This window comes from Apodemus sylvaticus, chromosome 16 (genome assembly GCF_947179515.1).
Source record: "Apodemus sylvaticus chromosome 16, mApoSyl1.1, whole genome shotgun sequence".
Taxonomy (NCBI): Eukaryota; Metazoa; Chordata; class Mammalia; order Rodentia; family Muridae; genus Apodemus; species Apodemus sylvaticus.
This window is the reverse complement of record NC_067487.1, coordinates 56,408,269-56,427,145: the sequence shown is the minus strand read 5'-3', so window position 1 is coordinate 56,427,145 and position 18,877 is coordinate 56,408,269. Positions and strand designations below refer to the sequence as shown.

General features: G+C 35.3%; 1 protein-coding gene across 1 annotated transcript in view; it reads left to right on the top strand.

The window, feature by feature from the left end:
* Positions 1-18,877, top strand: part of Adamts6 (ADAM metallopeptidase with thrombospondin type 1 motif 6) — a 257,704-nt gene that overhangs the window by 123,695 nt on the left and 115,132 nt on the right. Inside the window, exons 12-14 of the mRNA XM_052159904.1 lie at positions 4,860-4,967; positions 14,238-14,383; positions 16,349-16,412. Coding sequence (XP_052015864.1) covers positions 4,860-4,967; positions 14,238-14,383; positions 16,349-16,412 — 318 coding nt within the window. The remainder of the gene's footprint in view (positions 1-4,859; positions 4,968-14,237; positions 14,384-16,348; positions 16,413-18,877) is intronic.

The following is an 18,877-nucleotide window of genomic DNA, read 5'->3' as shown; positions in this document are numbered from 1 at the left end:
ATATTGATGGTGTTGTAAACAGATGTTGATAATGCTACTGATATAGTATAATGTTGACACCAAGACTGTTATACAATTACTACCGATGATCCAACATAGCAAAAGGTTAAAATTTCTCCCAAAGTAGACAGTTATGCATTATCTTGATTATGATTTCAAGGTAGCAGGCAAACTTCTTATAATTATAGAGGAATCACGAGACATATAAAGACCTAAAAGTCAACTTGAAAATTCTATAGAAAGAGCTTCCTTTATTGGTCATAGTAAATTGGTTGGTAGCTTCATTTCTAAAACCCAGATTCTATTAAAGTCATGAGTGCAGGTGAAGAAACAGTAAAAAGATGCACCTTTTGTATTGATTTTTAAAGAGAAGTTTACTGAGTTCACTGCAAAAGTGCTGTGGGATGGGTACTAACCAGATTACTCTACCCTTCATATTAGTTTTTAAAAAAATAGGTAGACGAATGGGTTTCATTCTCAGTTTTTATTAAAGTGATCTCTATTGCATGCAAATGCTCTTACAGAGCTGTAGGAAGGAAGTGTAATGAGATGCATGACTTAGATAGCAAAGCACTAGTAGATTAGGATGCTGGGGGAAGTGCCCGAAGGGATTTAGTTGAGCTAATATATATATATATATATATCTGGGTGAAAAATAACTTACTTTAAGAAACTGGAGCACTAGTTTTTACCTCACAAGAGAACAAAGCAATTTTTATCAACTACCTGCTACAGAGCAAATAAATCTACTTGAAAGCTGGTGGGATGAAAACCTCAAAATATGTGACAGAAACAAAAGCAGTTGACAAAAGTGTGTCTCTAACTCCAAAGCTATAGCATAGGAAAGACCAAAAATGTGTTCACTGAAGACAGACTGGCTGTGACTAACAAACAGCACAAGCAAATAGTGAACATGAAGCCAGTCTTCATCTCCAGAGAAAAGATAAGGAAACAGTGACAGACAGGTAAGAGATGTGCATTTAAAAAGAGAAGGTTTAATTTATGCTAAACAGGCATAGGGAAGGGTAAGACAGATGTATGTTAAAGGAACCAGAATCAAAGAGAAGTACAAATTCTCAGAGCATGAATCTGAAGTAGATTAAAAAACAACAGATAGGGCAAAGAAGCAGCACTAGAATAAATCTTCAAATTCTTGAAAGCATTAAATATAGCATTAGAGTTATTAGTGATCATAATATCTTCAAGTGCTAGGATAACAGTAATATAAGTTTAGAATTGTATATTCACTTAAAATGAGGATAAATTAAGTATATATTCAGAAAAAGTATATATTTAGAAAAAAGTATAAATTCAGAAAAAAGAATTCTTTGCTTAGTTAATTACTTAAGGATCTATGTCAAAAAAGAAATTGGATTCACAGCACAGGCAAGAACATAGATCTGTCTAAGTCAACATTAACCAACACATTTTGGATAGTGGGTGTTGGACAAATTTTTAGGAGGCAAGAAAATTTTCTGTTCCCAAATTGGCAGAATATGATTGTTTTAGTTATAGGAACAGTTTGTAAAGCATGCTGTAAGCATATGCATCCTGCCTTCTGAATTATAGTCTCTAGTTAACATTGACAAAGGAAAAAACAATAAAACCTAAGAAATGATTATGATCCATTAAAATTGGGGGGAAATGTGGTATCAGGGCTGGAGAGATTGCTCAGTGGCTAAGGGAGCTGGCTGCTCTTATAGAAGACCCAGATTTTATCCCCAACACCAACACAGAGGCTCACAACTGTCTGCAACTTAGGATCTCATATACTTTTCTGGTCTCTATGGGCACCAATCACGCAAGTAATGCATAAATATACATACAGGAAAGAAAGTGTCATGACAAATATGGTCTGTATTGATATTGTTTCTTTAGTTTTATCAGAGAGTTTAAAAGAACAGGTTTCCCTGGTGCCTGTGACTCTACATGAAAGTATGTTATCATTATGTCTGATGTGGTAGGTTCTCAAAAAGTATTTGCAAATGGAAAGGGAATGTCACTGTCACTCTTTTTATTACCAGGCAATCTTCCTCCAGATTGTAGTTGACACCATGAAATTAAAGATTCTATCTCAAATTTCACTCTCATTCACTTTTTATTAACAGAAATGTCTCTTCAAAGAGCTGTTGATATTTCTTTCCCCTTTCTTAAACTTGAGGACCAGCAGAATACCATATTTTCCTGAGTCTTCTGAAATTTAAGATACTAGAGAAGACCCTAGCACAGAGGCAATGACGTATTCAACGTAGAGAAGTCATGAAATGAATTGTGATAAACTTGAACTTCTGTCAGGAATAAAAAAGACATGAAAGAAGAATGTTGCTCTAGAACTAAGCTGGAGAAAAAACATTATTCCCATCAACTAACTGTACCTATCACTAAGTATTTCATTTAGGAAAAACAATTTGACAAGTATGATCTTTGTTTTATAGAAATTTCTCAAGAGATACAAAACTTTGAACCTATAGTTAACTTCATCACAGTTTGAAACCTTCATGAAAGAGTTTATTCAGTAATCAATATTCATATGCAAAGGAAAGTGGTCTATCAAAATATGTTGCCAGTATTCTAGAACTTACTTGGTCTGACATGAGCTTTTCTTGTATTGACTTTATCTTCCTAAATTCAGTATCAAATACTTTTTTTCCCCAAGATTAAATGTCAGTTGTGGATTCTGTTGTAACAGTGTTTGGTGATCTCTGTGACAGTCAGCTGTATTTTCCAGTGTGGATTTACAGCCCTTTGCTTCATGTAGTGATGTCGCTAATTTCCTAGCAAAATGTAGGTCTTCAGGAAGCCACTAAAGAACAAGCTCCTAAGAGCTTGTCTTAGTGGCTTAGAAAGAAATCTGTTTTTCAAACACTGAAGAAAGCTGAATTGTCATTTTTGATATTACAACTGTGAAAAAAAAGTACCTCACCTGCCACTTTGGGTAGAGATTTTTTCAAAAGGGGCTTTTAAGAAGTAACGTTTCTGTAACACAACTAAACTGTATGTTTTACTAATGGATGCTCTGAGTATTGTCTTCTTCAATAGTAGAATTCTCATTGTATGATTATGTATAAAATACATTTTAGGCTTCTTTTACCTTTGTCTAAAGTAAGATTGATACTTAACAAAAAGAATAGGATATTAAAACTATTGTTTTAAAATTTATTTTACAAATTTTAAATATATTGTTCTATTAAATGTGTCTTTGTGAACTTGTTTGAATTTGTATAGACCTTTTTACACATGGGTTTGTATTATAAAACCTTTAAATAGTAGCAGTTGTACTGTTTTGAAAATATTAAACTAAAGAATGAACTGAATAATGCATTGTAAGAAGAACAAGGAAGAATAATTATTTAGTTTCATTATAAAAGGAACATTTTAGGTTGATAGTATGATCCCTTCTAATATCAGAATATATAATACTTAATAAGGATGTTCTTCTAATGTTTTTATTTTAGTTCACTAGTTTCTAAATAAAGGTTACAATTTTAAGTATATTTAAGGTTTTTAAATTTAGTTTCTATTTTGTGTGTATGAGTGTTTTGATGCATGTATGTCTATGTACCATGTGCATGCCTGGTGCCCATGAAGGCCAGAGGACACTGGATGCCCAGACCTGTAGTTACAGATGAGTGTGAGCTGCCATGACGGTCCTAAGAACCAAACTCAGGACTGTACTATTAACTGCTTAGCCGCTTCTCTAGCCCCCAATTTTTAGGCATTTTAAAGCCTAATATATATTGTAGTTCACCTTCTCATGATAGAGGTAACCCTAATTGAAACCCAAAAGAGTTCCAGGAATGTACAAAAGTATACTGTGGGCGTTTCCATTTGCACAGGCACCAGTTTCCATAGTCTACTGCTTTACATCTCAATCCTGTCTATGTCACATGATTTCTTTTGTGTCTGGAGAGTTAAAACATCACTTGAGACATAAAGGCAAAAGGATTAAGTGCTACATATTAGTTTATATATATTTTTATTATATGTTATTGAAAATATATTTTGATTCATAATTCTAGCTCAAATCAACGATGGTGATGTTAATTTATAATCACATGTAAAGGATAGCATTTTTGAGTATTTTTATCTAATGTTAATTTTAAAAATAAGTATATCAGTTTACAGAGACATACTATTTAGACATAGATAGTTTAGAATCTTATAACTTAACATATTATCTTATAGTGTCAGTATTAGAAAAGTCTCATAATTCTGTTGAGTCAGGAAACTGGAGAAAGGGTGGCTGGACGCACCTCAAATGTCATAAACAGTAGGACTGTATGAACGCTCCCCTGCCATTGTGAGACGCTGAAAGTAGCAGTTCTAGATAATTCTTAGACATACAAAATTTAGATTTTAGATTACGAAAAGCCTTCAACTGTATTTTATCTTTCTTTACATTTATGTTAAATTCTTACCCACCCTATAGTACGTCTGATGTCTCTGCCTCTCTCCCCTCCTACCAAGTTTTAAGATAATTTTTATTTGAATGTTGTGTAAGGAATATTTACCTTATAATATTCTATTAGTAATTGTTGTTTGTGCTAATATATATTTTTACACATAAAAATTCTCTGTATTCCTTTTTCTTATTCTCCCATATTAATGACATACTTATACTTTTATGAAAAGATTCTCATTAGTATTAAATAGTAAGATTTACTTTATCTACTAAATCAAGATTAAATTTAAGTTTTAGTGGTCCTGCTACATGAGTAAGAAATTATCTGAGAAAATACCACCCTGCATCCTCTTTTCAGCAGGTGCAAGTGATGCTGAATAACTATGTGCTCTTTGCCAGAAATGCACATGAGTTCATCCTCTATCCCTGATCAACTTGCTTTTGCCCTCTTTCCTAGGAAGTGTGTAGAGAGCTCTGGTGCCTCAGCAAAAGCAACCGCTGTGTCACCAACAGTATTCCAGCTGCTGAGGGGACACTGTGTCAGACTGGGAATATTGACAAAGGGGTAAGTACCGGTGATTTGTTAACTGTTTGGCACATAGATTAAACTGATCAATTTCCAGTGCTGATGTCTAAACACTGGAAATCTATATCATTTAAGATGTATTTTGAAATAAGGTATTTCTAATCAAGTGGTAGTTGTCTTATCTTTATATCTACAAATGTGCCTTATTTATGAAATAGGAGTTAACTTTTCTGTGTCAATTTCATATAAAAGAATAATAACAAAATAAAACAAAACACATTATTGGACATGGAAATTATGGCTAGATAATCTTACTTTATATTAGTCTGAGTTTTAAAAATATCTTCTCTAAGAATTGTTCATGCAGGTTTAGGGATATAACTGAAATGCTGAGCACTTTCCTAAAATGTAGAAACGCCTGGGCTCAATCTTCAGCTCTACAGAAAAATAGAGCTGCTTAAACAGGTAGAAAAAATAGTTATATACTACTGCAAAAAATTCTCTGGAATTGTCATATACATAAATTCTAGAATTTATTCTATGTCGTGAATTTATAACTAATACTTGTCATCTCTTCTCTGTTCTGCTTTCTTCCATGTGAGCTTGGCTACTTTCAACAAAGATCACACTGAATTTCAGCTTGCAGTGGGATATTTAAATAAAAAGAATGAAAGTTTTTGGGCAGCTGTCACAGTTTATTAATTCTTGCTGACGGCTTCATTCAGGCCCCATGACCTAGTGCCATGTTGATGACTTTTCCATGCTGGGTTTGGAAATGTTGGTAAATTATGCTAAATATAAGAATTGGTAAGGCCGTTTTTAAAGGATTAGGGATTTTTTTTTTTCAAAATTTGTAAGTAGCCAATAAAAATACAGAGACCTTCATACACTACAAAAATTCTTTCTCTTGCTTTTTTTTTTTCACTGAAGTAATAGAAAATATTAGGAACCACATTCTTGAAACAACAGTCTAGGTTTATTTTGGACTGCCAGTCCTTGTCAAGGACAAGTAGCAATTTACATCCATCTGCAAAGAAATGTACAAGTGAAGGAGGAAGCCACAATGGGGATCTGTTGCTTTATTAGCCACTCACTGATTGACTGTTCTTTTCACGGTCTGGCCTGAATTACAGTTTCTCTTCTCCTAGAATAGCACTATCAATAGACTTGATGGTTTTTTTTTTAACTTCACTTTTTAAGCAGGAAAGTATTTGTCTTTAAATATTCATGGCCTAGAGATGTAACTGAGAGATAGAATACATGCCTAGCATTCATAAGGCCTCTGGTTTGACTCCTAGCACTACAGAAAGGGGCAGCAAGTAAACATATCCTTCTGAAGTTATATAATCTTCACAAATTAGTTATTATACTATGAGTACTATGAGTGTGAATATACATGGCTCAAGATCACTAATCACTTTTTTGATAACACATTTTAGTATTTTTGTGTGTGGTGTGTGCTGTGCTTAAAAGGAGGCCTTTAACTATTATATCATAGAGCTCTATGCATATGTGTAATGAAGACTGAATATCTCTTAGAAATTACATATTTGTAGGATGCTCAGAAAACATTTACAAGGTTAAGGAGACAATACTGAATTTAAGTTATTTAAGTAAATAGAGTCAGAATTATTCTTAAACATGAATAAGCATAGATAAAACAGTGTGAAGAAAACAGGTCAGAAATACATTTCCTTCTTAATGGCTTACATTGTGTTTTGTCTTTCAAGACAGTTTCTCTGTGTAGCCTTGACTGTTTTAGAACTATTTTTGTATGCGGGGACTGGCCTTGAACTCAAGAGATCTGCCTGCCTCTGCTTCCCAAGTGCTGGGATTAAAGGTGTGTGTCACCACCACTTGGCTAAAGCTTACATTCTTAATTTAGTAGACTTTCAGAATCCTTTTTTTTTAAATGAAACCTGAATAATTTTAATAAATGCATTTGAAAGAGGATGGCTCTGGACTCAAGAGCTCCTTGTTGGGCCTTAGTTTGTCTTCCTAGACCTTACTAGCTCCCAGACCAGTCATATTTCCACAGAATAACCTGGACTCCGTGAGAAACTACTTAGGAATCTTATAAGTACAGCAGGATGCCAATTTTATTCACAATACAACAGTGTACTGTCATAAAGTCAATATGGTGGGTGTCATCCTCTAAAGCTAATATATAAAGCACATCTTAGTCATTTTCCCTGTGAATTATGGATAGTTTTAGGAATGGTATTAACAAACCTTAAAGTGAATGATTCTGTGAGTAGGAAAAACTCAATGCATATTCTTACCTAGAAGGACAATAATTCAAAACAAACAAACAAACAAAACAATGTCATTCCAAGGGTCAACATGAATGAATTCATGAAGGGTGATGATGGCACATGGCAGTAATCACCATTATTTGTGAGGCATGGGAACTGTGGGTTCTGAGCTATCCTAGGCAACTTCGTAAGACTCTATTCGATACAAGCTTTAAAGTGAGGGATTGCTGAGGAGAGCTTAGTGAAATAATATTTTACTTGGCATGTATGAAGTCCTAGAACAATAGGACATCATGTGTGCATGGCACACACACACACACACACACACACAATTTGTTTTTTGTTTTTTTTTTTGAAAAAGACTTTTGAGAACTAAATTAACCTTTTATTTTAAAGCAATAAAAAGAAAGGCAAAGATGAGTGGGCTGAATACTTTTTAACTCATTGACTATATTTACTACTTATTTGTATACATTTTTGTTTTTAAAAGTTATGTGTTTACTGTTACTAAATACAGATTTTAGACTTAGAGCTTTTATTTGAAATTTAAATGTTTATTTGGAAATTAAATGAGAACTCAGGACTCAGAATTTTGACTAAAAAGAAGAAAAACCGTGCCTAGTCCTGGTAACAAAATTAAAGTGGAAATTTCAATTATTCTGATCAACTTTGTGGTTAATTTAATCTAGCCATGTAAATATAGGTGACATTCCCAATAATACTGATGGCAGTAATACTATTTTAAAAGTACTTATACTATGCCAGATACATGTTTCCCTTTTCCTACTGACAAACCTCAGTGAAACAGATATTGTTTTAACATCATTTTACAGATGAAAGACTGAAGAACCCAACACTACACAACAATTTCATACCATATCTTATGTGCTTTCTAATTCATAGTTAAAATCCTTCCATTTTAATTTATCTTCTGATAACAATTTGTGTGTATTGAAAAAAAGCAGTATTTTGTTGCTATAGAAATTAAGCAGAATTAAGTATTGTATAAGGTAGGCAAGTAAATGAATTTCTTGTTTATCAACATGTAGCAGTCAATTGTTTGGTAAGAAATCACAGCAAGAAGTCAATGTATGCAGAATACTGAACTAATATGTATGTATGTGTAAACTGATAAAAGAATGGCAACTTTAACAGAAGAGCAAACAGTCTTTTACATACTTGATGTGATAATGGACTGAGAGAATTACATGGGGCTTAAACCTCATAACCAGCTGCAGTAGATGCCCACAGCATACAAATGGCTTTAGAAATGGAGTACCCACAAATTATGATCTTAACCTTGAGTTTCAAAACTACTCTTATCAAAAAGAGTAAGAGGTAACCTATATCCAATCTAGCCATCCACGCAAGTGGATAAAACCAACGCTGTTCATAGTTGTCTGGATAGATTTTTTTTAAAGGGAGGAGTTAGAAATATCACTTGAGTGATAGCATAGACGTAGCCTGGGGATTGGGTCCATGATGGTCTTGTCAAACTCTGGCTGCAAAAGTTGTGGGATTCTTGCCCGGAGGCGCGGTTCCACAAATGTTCCACAACTGTTCCATGCACATTTAGCAGATGGAATAAGAAATATGGCCAAAAAATTAAAAACTGATCTTTGTGTGAGTCCTGGGGGGTCTGACATTGCTATTACCGCTATTGGATGTTTGCCTGAATAAGCCATTCACAAACTGAATAAGAACCATATGGTCTGAATGGATGTGCTCAGGGACAGTAGCATTAAAAGGAGGAAATCTGATGAGCCCAGACAGTGTGCTGGTACTGCATGTCTATAGGTCAGTCTACTACAAATCAATCTATTTAACTTTCAGCCAAAGAACTTTACTTGGATATAGCATTATATAGCCCCTTGGGTAGGAATTAGGGATACTGTATTTGACGAAATAGTAAATAAGGATTTAGATTGTATGAACTTCAGTAGTAGTGTTGGCATTGTTACCGAACAGGATATTGAGGATAATCAAAACCCAATCCTTATAATCCCTGTTCATAACCACAAAGAAAGTTTCAAATATTTGTTTTATTGCCAGAAGATTCATTTAAATGATTCTATAAGATTCAATTAGAGATATAGGCCAGCATTGGGTTTACATATAAGTGACATTGATCCCTAATTTCTTTGCATGGAAAAATAGGGCTGGATTAGGAAGAGATTATTACATGCCTTTTAAAGCCCTGGATATATATCAGGGCATTTGCAACCTTATTCTTAATTCACCTAGGGTAGAATGGAATAAGTTTTTACTGGACACTAAATAAACACACGGAGTGAGGATAAAATAGTTCTTTCAAATGCCTTGAAGTATGCAGAGTGTGGATGACAAGTTCTGATTGGGAATTTGGGCTGAAATGCAGTCTAGATAGTCACACAACTGCTCGGTGGGAGCACTGCACTTTACACAGTGCTGTGCTCCAGCCCTCTGCTCTTCTGATTTGAAACTGCTCTGGATTAAATCACCAATATCAGTTCTGTTAAAATTTGAAGGTTTCTTTAGAGTTATCTTATTCCATATACTAATTTTATCTAGTTATGTTTATAGCAAGATATTATATAATTATGCCCTAAAATAGTTCTACACAAAAAGAAAACCATTTCCAAGTATTGTGGCTCACACCTATAATTCCAGCACTTTGGAACTGGAAGCAGAAAGATTATCATGAATTCTGGACCAGGCTGAGCTACAAAGTTAATTCTAGTCCTGCCTGGCTACAGAGTAAGATTGTCTCAATAAGCTCAAAAAAAAAAAAAAAACTCATTTACAAATGAGAATCATACAGTTAAAGAATGTAGTAAGTACTTCAATAATAAATCATGTTGTTTACTAATTAGGACTCCTTTTAAAGAAAATGTTTAAAAGAGTCACTGCTTTCTAGATAATGCTATAAGAATATTCATTTAATTTAAAAGAAATTAGAAAATTTAGAGGAAATAATATGAGATTTGTTTTGGAACCATGAAGTTTCATTCATCTCAGCTTTATGAATTTTGTTAACTACACTTAAATTAGCAGAAGAAATATATAACTTACCTAGGCAATTGGGTCTATAGTAACAACACTATTAGAGCCATCCAAGATTATTAATATGGATATAACTTTTGAGAGTCCAGATTAGAAGCTGGATTATGTCTATATAGCTAGCTTTCGTTCTTTAAAATGGAATGAATCTGCCTTTCTGAAAGTAGAGCATTTGTTTGACAGTTTTGTGATAAAGAATAGAAACACAATAGAACACTCAAAATCTTCATTTTTATATGCTTATTGGGTTTATAGACTTCAAGTTGCTTTGCTTGAAGAAAAATCTAATTTTCTATGCATGATTTACATATACTGAAATCTTTAAATATATTGATATGCAAGTATTACTTCATCCATTTGATGTCTCAAATGGGTGTCTTTAAAGCCCCAATTATCCAGTTAGATAACTTTTTTTTTGTTCTTTTTTTCCCTTTAAAAAATTATTTATTTATTTATTTATTTATTTATTTATTTTTTACACTCCAGATTTTATTCTCTCCTCCCAGTCCACCCTCCAACTCTTCCACATCCCACACCTCCTCCCCAGCACCCTGTCTCCAAGAGGATGTCCCCACTTAACCTAACCTCTAAATTCCCTGGGGCCTCCAGTCTCTTGAGGTATAGGAGTATCATCTCTGAATAAACACAGACCCGGCAGTCCTCTGCTGTATATGTGTTGGGGGCCTTATATCAGCTGGTGTATGCTGCCTGCTTAGTGGTTCAGTGTTTGAGAGATCTTGGGGGTCCAGATTAATTGAGACTGCTGGTCCTCCTACAGGGTTGCCCTCCTCCTCATCTTCTCTCAGCCTTCCCTAATTAAACCACAAGGGTCAGCAGCTTCTGTCCATTGGTTGGATTCAAATATCTGCATCTGGCTCTTTCAGCCACTTGTTGGGTCTTCAGGAGTGCAGTCATGCTAGGTCTCTTTTTGGGAGACCTCCATAGCCTCAGTGATAGTGTCAGGCCTTGGGACCTCCCCTTCAGCTGGGTCCCACCTTGGGCCTGTCACCGCACTTCTATTCCTCAAGCTCCTCTCCATTTCCATCCCTGCAGTTCTTTCAGACAGGAACAATTATGAGTATGGCAACACCCTCCCTCATTTGATGCCCTGTCTTCATGCTGGAGGTGGGCTCTATAAGAACCATCTCCCTACTGTTGGGCATTTCATCTAAGGTCTCTCCCTTTGAGTTCTAAGAGTCTCTCACCTCCCAGGTCTCTGGTGCATTCTGGAGGGTCCTCCCAATCTCCTATCTCCTGAGGTTGAATGTTTCCATTCCTTCTGCTGGCCCTCAGGGCTTCAGTCCTTTTCACTTACCCAATACCAGATCAAGTTCCCCCCTCCAATCCCCTACCCTGACCACTTTCCCTCCCAAGTCCCTCCCCCCCACACTGGTAATTTTTTTCTACCCCCTAAGTGGGACTGAGGTGTCCTCACCTGGGCACTTCAGCTTGTTGACCTTTTTGAGTTCTGTGGACTGTATCTTGGGTATTCTGTACATTTTTTCTAATATCCACTTATTAGTGAGTACATACTATGCATGTCCCTTTGTGTCTAGGTTACCTCACTTAGGATATTTTTCTAGTTCCATTCCTGCAAAACTCAGGATGTCCTTGTTCTTAATAGCTGAGTAGTATTCCATTGTGTAGATGTACCACATTTTCAGTATCCATTATTCTGTTGTGGGACATCTGGGTTGTTTCCAGCTTCTTGCTATCACAAATAAGACCACTATGAACATAGTGGAACACATGCCCCTTTGACATGGTGGAGCATCTTTTGGGTATATTCCCAAGAGTGGTATTGCTGTCTCTCCAAGTAGATCTATTTTCAGTTTTCTGAGGAACCTCCAGACTGATTTCCAGAGTGGTTGTACCAGTTTGAAATCCCAACAGCAATATAGGAGTGTTCCTCTTTCTCTACATCCTCGTCAACATGTGTAGTCACCTGAGGTTTTGATCTTAGCCATTCTGATTGGTATAAGGTGGAATCTCAGGGACATTTTGATTTGCATTTCTCTGATCGCTGGGATTGCAAACTAGTATAACCACTCTGGAAATCTTTGTTCTTTGGCTTTCTATTATCATTGTTTTTATTACCCCATTGTATGATTATAAAAACATAATTTATATATTAAATGTCTTCTTGAAAACTATTTATGGCATCCTATGATTGTGTAGGTGTTAGTTAATAGTGAGAAAGCTAGGTGTGGAGGATCAGAAGGTCAAAGTAAACCTTGGCTGTACAAAAATTCAAGGCTATTCTGTTCTACATGAGATCCTATTTCTAAAATACCTAAGTCTCCAAAGTCTCCTAAAATTGATGAAAATTGAGCAGCATTTTGTAAGTTACCTAATATATCTATCTTTTACTTTAAGAGATTTATTTATGTAAATTTTGGGGTGGAAACCAAGAGATGGTAATGAAAAATATGTCATGCCAGAAGAAAGATAAACTACTTGTGGGGAAAAAGAGGACATGGGAAAGGTGGGGTCAAAATAAGAACAGAATATAATTATGTGTATATATATATACACATAATTATATATATTTGCATATGTAAAACATTACAATGAAAACTCAATTTTTGTAAGCTAATTGAAAAATATGTATATGCTGGGGATTGAATGCTTAGATCTTTGGATGCTAAGCATCTGTTCTACCACTGAGTTCCACTCTAGCCCATAAATAAGGTTCAAAATGAAAGCAAGACAATTTGTGTGACTCTCACTGCCCTATATTTTGTAAATATACACAGCAATAATTATTAAATACTGCTTGTTGTCTAGTATCAGAGCAATAAGGTGAAAGTGAAAGAATATTCAGTGTATCCCAGAGGTAAAAACCAACAAACTTGGTGATAGAGTTAGGATGATGACATGATTAACTTCTAAGTGTCCCATACTTTATTTAATGTTGAACTTCTTATTAGTGTGATTCTGCTGACACTGCGTAACTATATAATAATGGTTCCCTATTGTTATGCATATAAACATACCACTTTCATAGCATGTTGTTAATGTTAATTTATAAACACACCAACAAAAATCTATAAATGCTTGGATTAAAAGAAAAATTTTATTTTGCCATATATTGCAAATAAGATTTATCATGCTAGACTTATGAGCTGATTTTGTGATGTCTGCTCTCGCATAAACTATTCCAGGCTCTCTCCTTAGATGCATTTTGTGTGGTTTATTGCACAGAGGAAAGCTGAGCAGAGTTCCAGCATGCATGTTCATACAGGGGCCTTACAAATGCTTAGTTAATATATATAAGGTGTTTGTGCCCAGTCCCTAGTGTCTTGGCATTACTTTTTATTATGTCTGTCCTGTTCCTGGATGAAATGCCACAAAGCATTCTTTTACTATTATAGGCTCAACCAGTTTCTTTCTTTTTTTAAAGAATGAACAATTGCCATCATAAACTCTCCTTAGTGGGGAGCTTTCCATAATGTGTTATCATTCCACAAATCTAATAATAGTGGAATATAAAGATTTTTCAAAGAATTACTACATTATCTAAAAATGATTTTTGAGACCTATAGCTAACTCTATAATGAGAAACACTAAGAGATATTTAGAAAACCCATCAAAGCCAGGGCTTCTAAACTAGTACATGTTGGTGACTATAAATCTGCCCAGCTAAAGATTGCAAATCACATGCACCTTTGCTATTGTCTTTTTTGTTTGTTTGTTTGTTTTGTTTTTTTTTTTCGAGACAGGGTTTCTCTGTGTAGCCCTGGCTGTCCTGGAACTCACTCTGTAGACCAGGCTGGCCTCAAACTCAGAAATCCGCCTGCCTCTGCCTCCCAGAAGCAGTGCTGGGATTACAGGCGTGCGCCACCACTGCCCGGCCTGCCATTGTCTAAACACAGTTCAAAGCCTGTTCGGTACTTCCAAGAATCCTAATGCTTAAAGTTGGTCATTATCTAACTTTTATGACGTATATGCACATTACTCTTCATAACTCTATTTGCCTCAAAACTAATTCTGCGTTTTCTTTACAATTTTACAGTGGTGTTATCAGGGCGATTGTGTTCCTTTTGGCACTTGGCCTCAGAGCATAGATGGGGGCTGGGGTTCCTGGTCACTGTGGGGCGAATGCAGCAGGACCTGTGGAGGAGGCGTCTCCTCATCCCTAAGACACTGTGACAGTCCAGCGTAAGTAGCTAAAGTAAGCCGGAGCCAACAAAAAGACACAGTTGGAAATGATTCAAAGCTGTGGTTTCACGTGTTATCTGTAAAAAACATTTCCCTAGCAAGCCAAATGCTTGTCTTCAGAATAAGCAACGGGTCCAGGAAAGTGGAGGATCTTTGTTAAACTTCTTTTTCTTCCTTTCCCCTTATTGTGTAAGTAAAAATTAGAGAAAAAAAAGAATTAAAAAAAGAAAGAAAATAAAATGAAAAAACCCAAATCTTTAAAATAGAAAAGCATTGTGTCTAGATAAGCTAGTAATAATCAGATCTCCTCCTCTGAAAACTACTGAATTATGGATAAATCCAGGCCTGGTTTATTTGCTACATTACCATTATTCCCAGGAAAAAGAAGGCTTTTCACGTGTCACATAAAATTATTACTACCACATTACTATTAAAAGGACCAATGAGAGAGTTTCAGGGATTGAAATGTCTTGATTCCCATCACAAATCACAGAGAAGACAATCCTGCCCATGCGTTAGAGTGGTTTCCATTTACATGGTGCTGTTGATCCCCTCCCAGAGCTACTTTCTCCAGGACTGTTCCATCAGCTCAGCCTGCTCCTTTCCCACTACTCTTCTCTCCAGCCAGCGTCCCTGTGGGACAGGACAGCCCATCAGCTGTCTTTGGCAGCTCTATTTCTTCTCTGTCTTACCAATGGACAGGTGGACAGTTTCTTTAGTTTGCTTTTTTCTATCTTGCCTAAGACTCCATGGCTGCAACTGCTTCCCTACATGTAGTGTCTAGAACTGAGACTGAGGACCATTTTGCTAACTAGTCTTTACTGAAGAATGATGTTATAATATCTCTACCCACCCCCATCTGGATAAAGGATGGTCTTGTTTAATTTTTTTATTTGTTCTCGTTTTAACCCAGAACTCTTGGCTTTCTAAAATGCCTCATTTCTATTTTTTTTAACCTAGAAATAGTTTTCTTTATAATAGCTCTGAATTCCATCTTCCCAGTTTCAAGCAGTTATTGCCCTCCTACTAAACAGAGATTCCTTTTATAATTCATAAACTAACCATGACTGCCATCATAACCACAGTCTTGTGTTGACTTTATAGTCCATTTCTCCCAACTTGGATCAAAGTGATCAATTCATTGGTATTCAAAATATACTTAAAATCTACTGATACTTGATCCCATCTTAAACAAGTCCAAGTCTAAATTCAGCATATACTACTATAAACTAATATCCCAAAATGTAGAATCCTTACGATAATTTAAAGACTCATGTACATAAGAGGTACAAATCTGGACATCATAAAAAGGAATATGGTTTTTACTCAGTAATAGCATATCTAAATGATAGCATAGATTCTTCCCTACTTCTAAATACTTTAAAGATTAATTTATGAAATAAAATATTTGATACTGTAAATTTCATGATATTGGAATTAATATAATGCCATATAATGCAAAACCATCTTATTTTTAATTTGATGTTTTATATGTTACATTGAAATTAAATGAAAATGCATTTTTGTATTATTTAGTATGAATTAGATCTATTCCCAGGAAGTCATTGTTATCTCTTTGCTTCCCACGTGAAAGAACGTATTATAGTTTTTATTGAATACAATTTAAATGGCTTGTCATTTTAAATAAGTTTTTTAAAAGTGATTGTATTGAACTGAGTAATACTGTTTTATGATAAATAAGCATACTGATTTAATTATATTTTTATAGGAATATAAATCATAACTTTTAAGTCTTATGAATTATTTATATATGCTGTGTAAATTTCATGTTGAATAACCATTCTCACTGTTACCAGTTATCATCATGGTTATTTTAATAATTGATAAAATGCTACATTTTATATCTTCTTAAAGTAAACTTTGATATTTTCGTCAAGCAATATATGTAGTCTTTGTGTGGATACACGTATTACAATCACATATTAAACAAATGTTGTTTTCCAGACCTTCAGGAGGTGGAAAATATTGCCTCGGGGAAAGGAAACGCTACCGCTCTTGCAACACGGATGTAAGTAAACCAAAAATTTGCTATGAATAATTAGCATTAGTGTACTCTTCTTCCAGGCAGGAAGTTTTTAACTTTAGGTTATTTAATAAAAAAATCCGTGTGTGTAAGGATCACATGAATTTCCTGAAAAGCTAACCTCAGCATTGTCAATTCCATCTAAAAGGCCGTGAGAAAGCTCCAAGTACAAGCTCACCAGTGGGAGATCGACACATGCCCTCAGTATCCCAGCCTTAACTCATGGCCTCATCACTCTGTTTCTTGGGTACATAAAGATCAATCTTACCTTTAGCTTCTCTTCCTCACAGTGAGAAGCCCCAGACTCCTGCATCATCCCGCATCTCTTGGCATTCAGTCCCTCCTCAGCATTATAGTATTTAGTCTGTTCTGTCCTGAATCCTGTCCCTCCTTCTGGCAACCATGAAAATCTTTCTGTGCCTTTGGAATTTCATGATTCGTTATTAGCTAAGTCTTTCACTGTCTGACTTTTCTGAATGTTTGTTATCTTTCCTGTGTTGATATCATTTCTGTTACTGTGATGAAATATGCAGACAAAGGAACCTAGGGGAGAAAGGGATTATCTTTGTTTACAGATACAGAAGTGATACACCCATCTTGGTGAGGAAAACATGACAGCAAAGCGTGAGACCTGTCTATCAGAAACAGAAAGAACTGGAAGTGAGGCCAATTGGAAAATGTCAAAGCTGGCCCCAAGTGACATACTTCCTCTAGCAACACCCTACCTCTTAAATTAGCACCATCAGCTGGAGATAACATGTTCAACTACAAGTCTGTGGGAGACATTTCATATTAAAAACAGAATTTACCTTTTTGGTGTAATGGAAACCATCTTTCCTTCAAATCTACTGCTTCCTCTGCAGTTTGCAGTGAGAGCTTCTTATTTTTCTCCTTGGTCATTGTGGACTGGCTCTGGTAGAGAATTAACTTTTCATTTGGTCTTCCTTTGAGATTATTTTTTCTCCATCCTGTGTTAAAATTGTAGTGTTTTATTTTATATCAGACTACTAACATCTAAGTTTCATTCACATTTTCTAGTCTATTCCTGCCTTAATTCCTTAGGCTTATGAATCCTTAAGGATTCATAAATGTGTAGGTAATGGTTTCTACATATTCTTTTCTGCATTTTCCCTTAAGCAAACAAACATCTTTCTATCTAAAAACAAAAATTGCCTTGCCAGTTTGTTCAACCACTTTGCTCTAAAGATTTAGCCATATAAACTGAGTTAAATTCACATTGTCTAATATTTCCTAAAGTTGTTGTTGTTATGTTTTTATCCCTATCATACTGTGACGTGCTCTTATCAAGTCACAGATGCCTTCAGTACTTGCTAAACTCAATGGTTGGTTATGGTTTTCATCTTCCTGCTCATTCTAACTTTTTGCTTATTCTATTATAATATTGATTCTCCTCATTCTCCTTTACTGGTTCTGGTTCTTTTTTCTGAGTTCCTAGTGTTAGACTACCAAGGTCTTGGTCCTTCACTTTCCTTGCTCTACCTCTCATTTTATTGCTGATATCTTCCCACTTCATTGATTTTGAAAGTGTCATATATCATTCAATTCCCAAAGTTGTATCTTTTGGTCCACTTGTCATCTCTGGCTGTCATGTCCATACCTTACTACTTGACTAGATCTCTAATAAACATGTAGTATTTAGTGCATACTAATGCTACCTACAAAACTATTCCAAACTGTTCTCTGTCAATGTTTTTAACCTCAGATTTCAGTTCTATCAGTGTATGCCAAAATTCTAGAGGTTTTACACCCAGTCTTTCCTGTCTCACCATCTGTATCCATCCAGTCCCTCAGGAAATTCCGTTGGATTTGCCTTAAAAAGACATGTCAGATCTGATAAATTTTCACTACTTCTGCTACTTCTGCTCTGGTCAGTGTTACCACTATTTCTAGTTATCAGTTTAATAGACTTTTATTTTTATTTTTTGAAGTGCTTGTTATCAAGTCCGGAACTTTACACATGCTTAGGCCAGTGTCTTACTACTAAACTAGTCTAGTTTCATCATCAATTGTTAATAACCTCATTTGTCAGTTTGCTACCACTAATGTTATACCCTCCAGTTCTCAACATAGGAGACAGACTAAGTCAGATTACCCTCACTCTTTAGTCCCCTCCATACCATTTTTTTTAAATCTGAAATTATTACAAAAGTTAGAATGATTTATACAATCTGACTTTCATTGCTGTGTTGAACTAATCTGTTAGCAGATTCCTCATCATTTACTGTGCTCCAACTAACTAAAGGGAGTGGCTTTGCTTTGGCCACTCCCTTTGCCGGTGTCCTTGTAGCTGTCCATCCCTTCTTTACTTCACACTCTCTTTCTCAACTAGGCCTCTCCTGAATACTGTACTTAAATTTCTCCACTCCTCTCTTTTTAGTCTCTTTTTATTACACGTATTTCTCATATTTTATTATGCTAAACTTAGATCC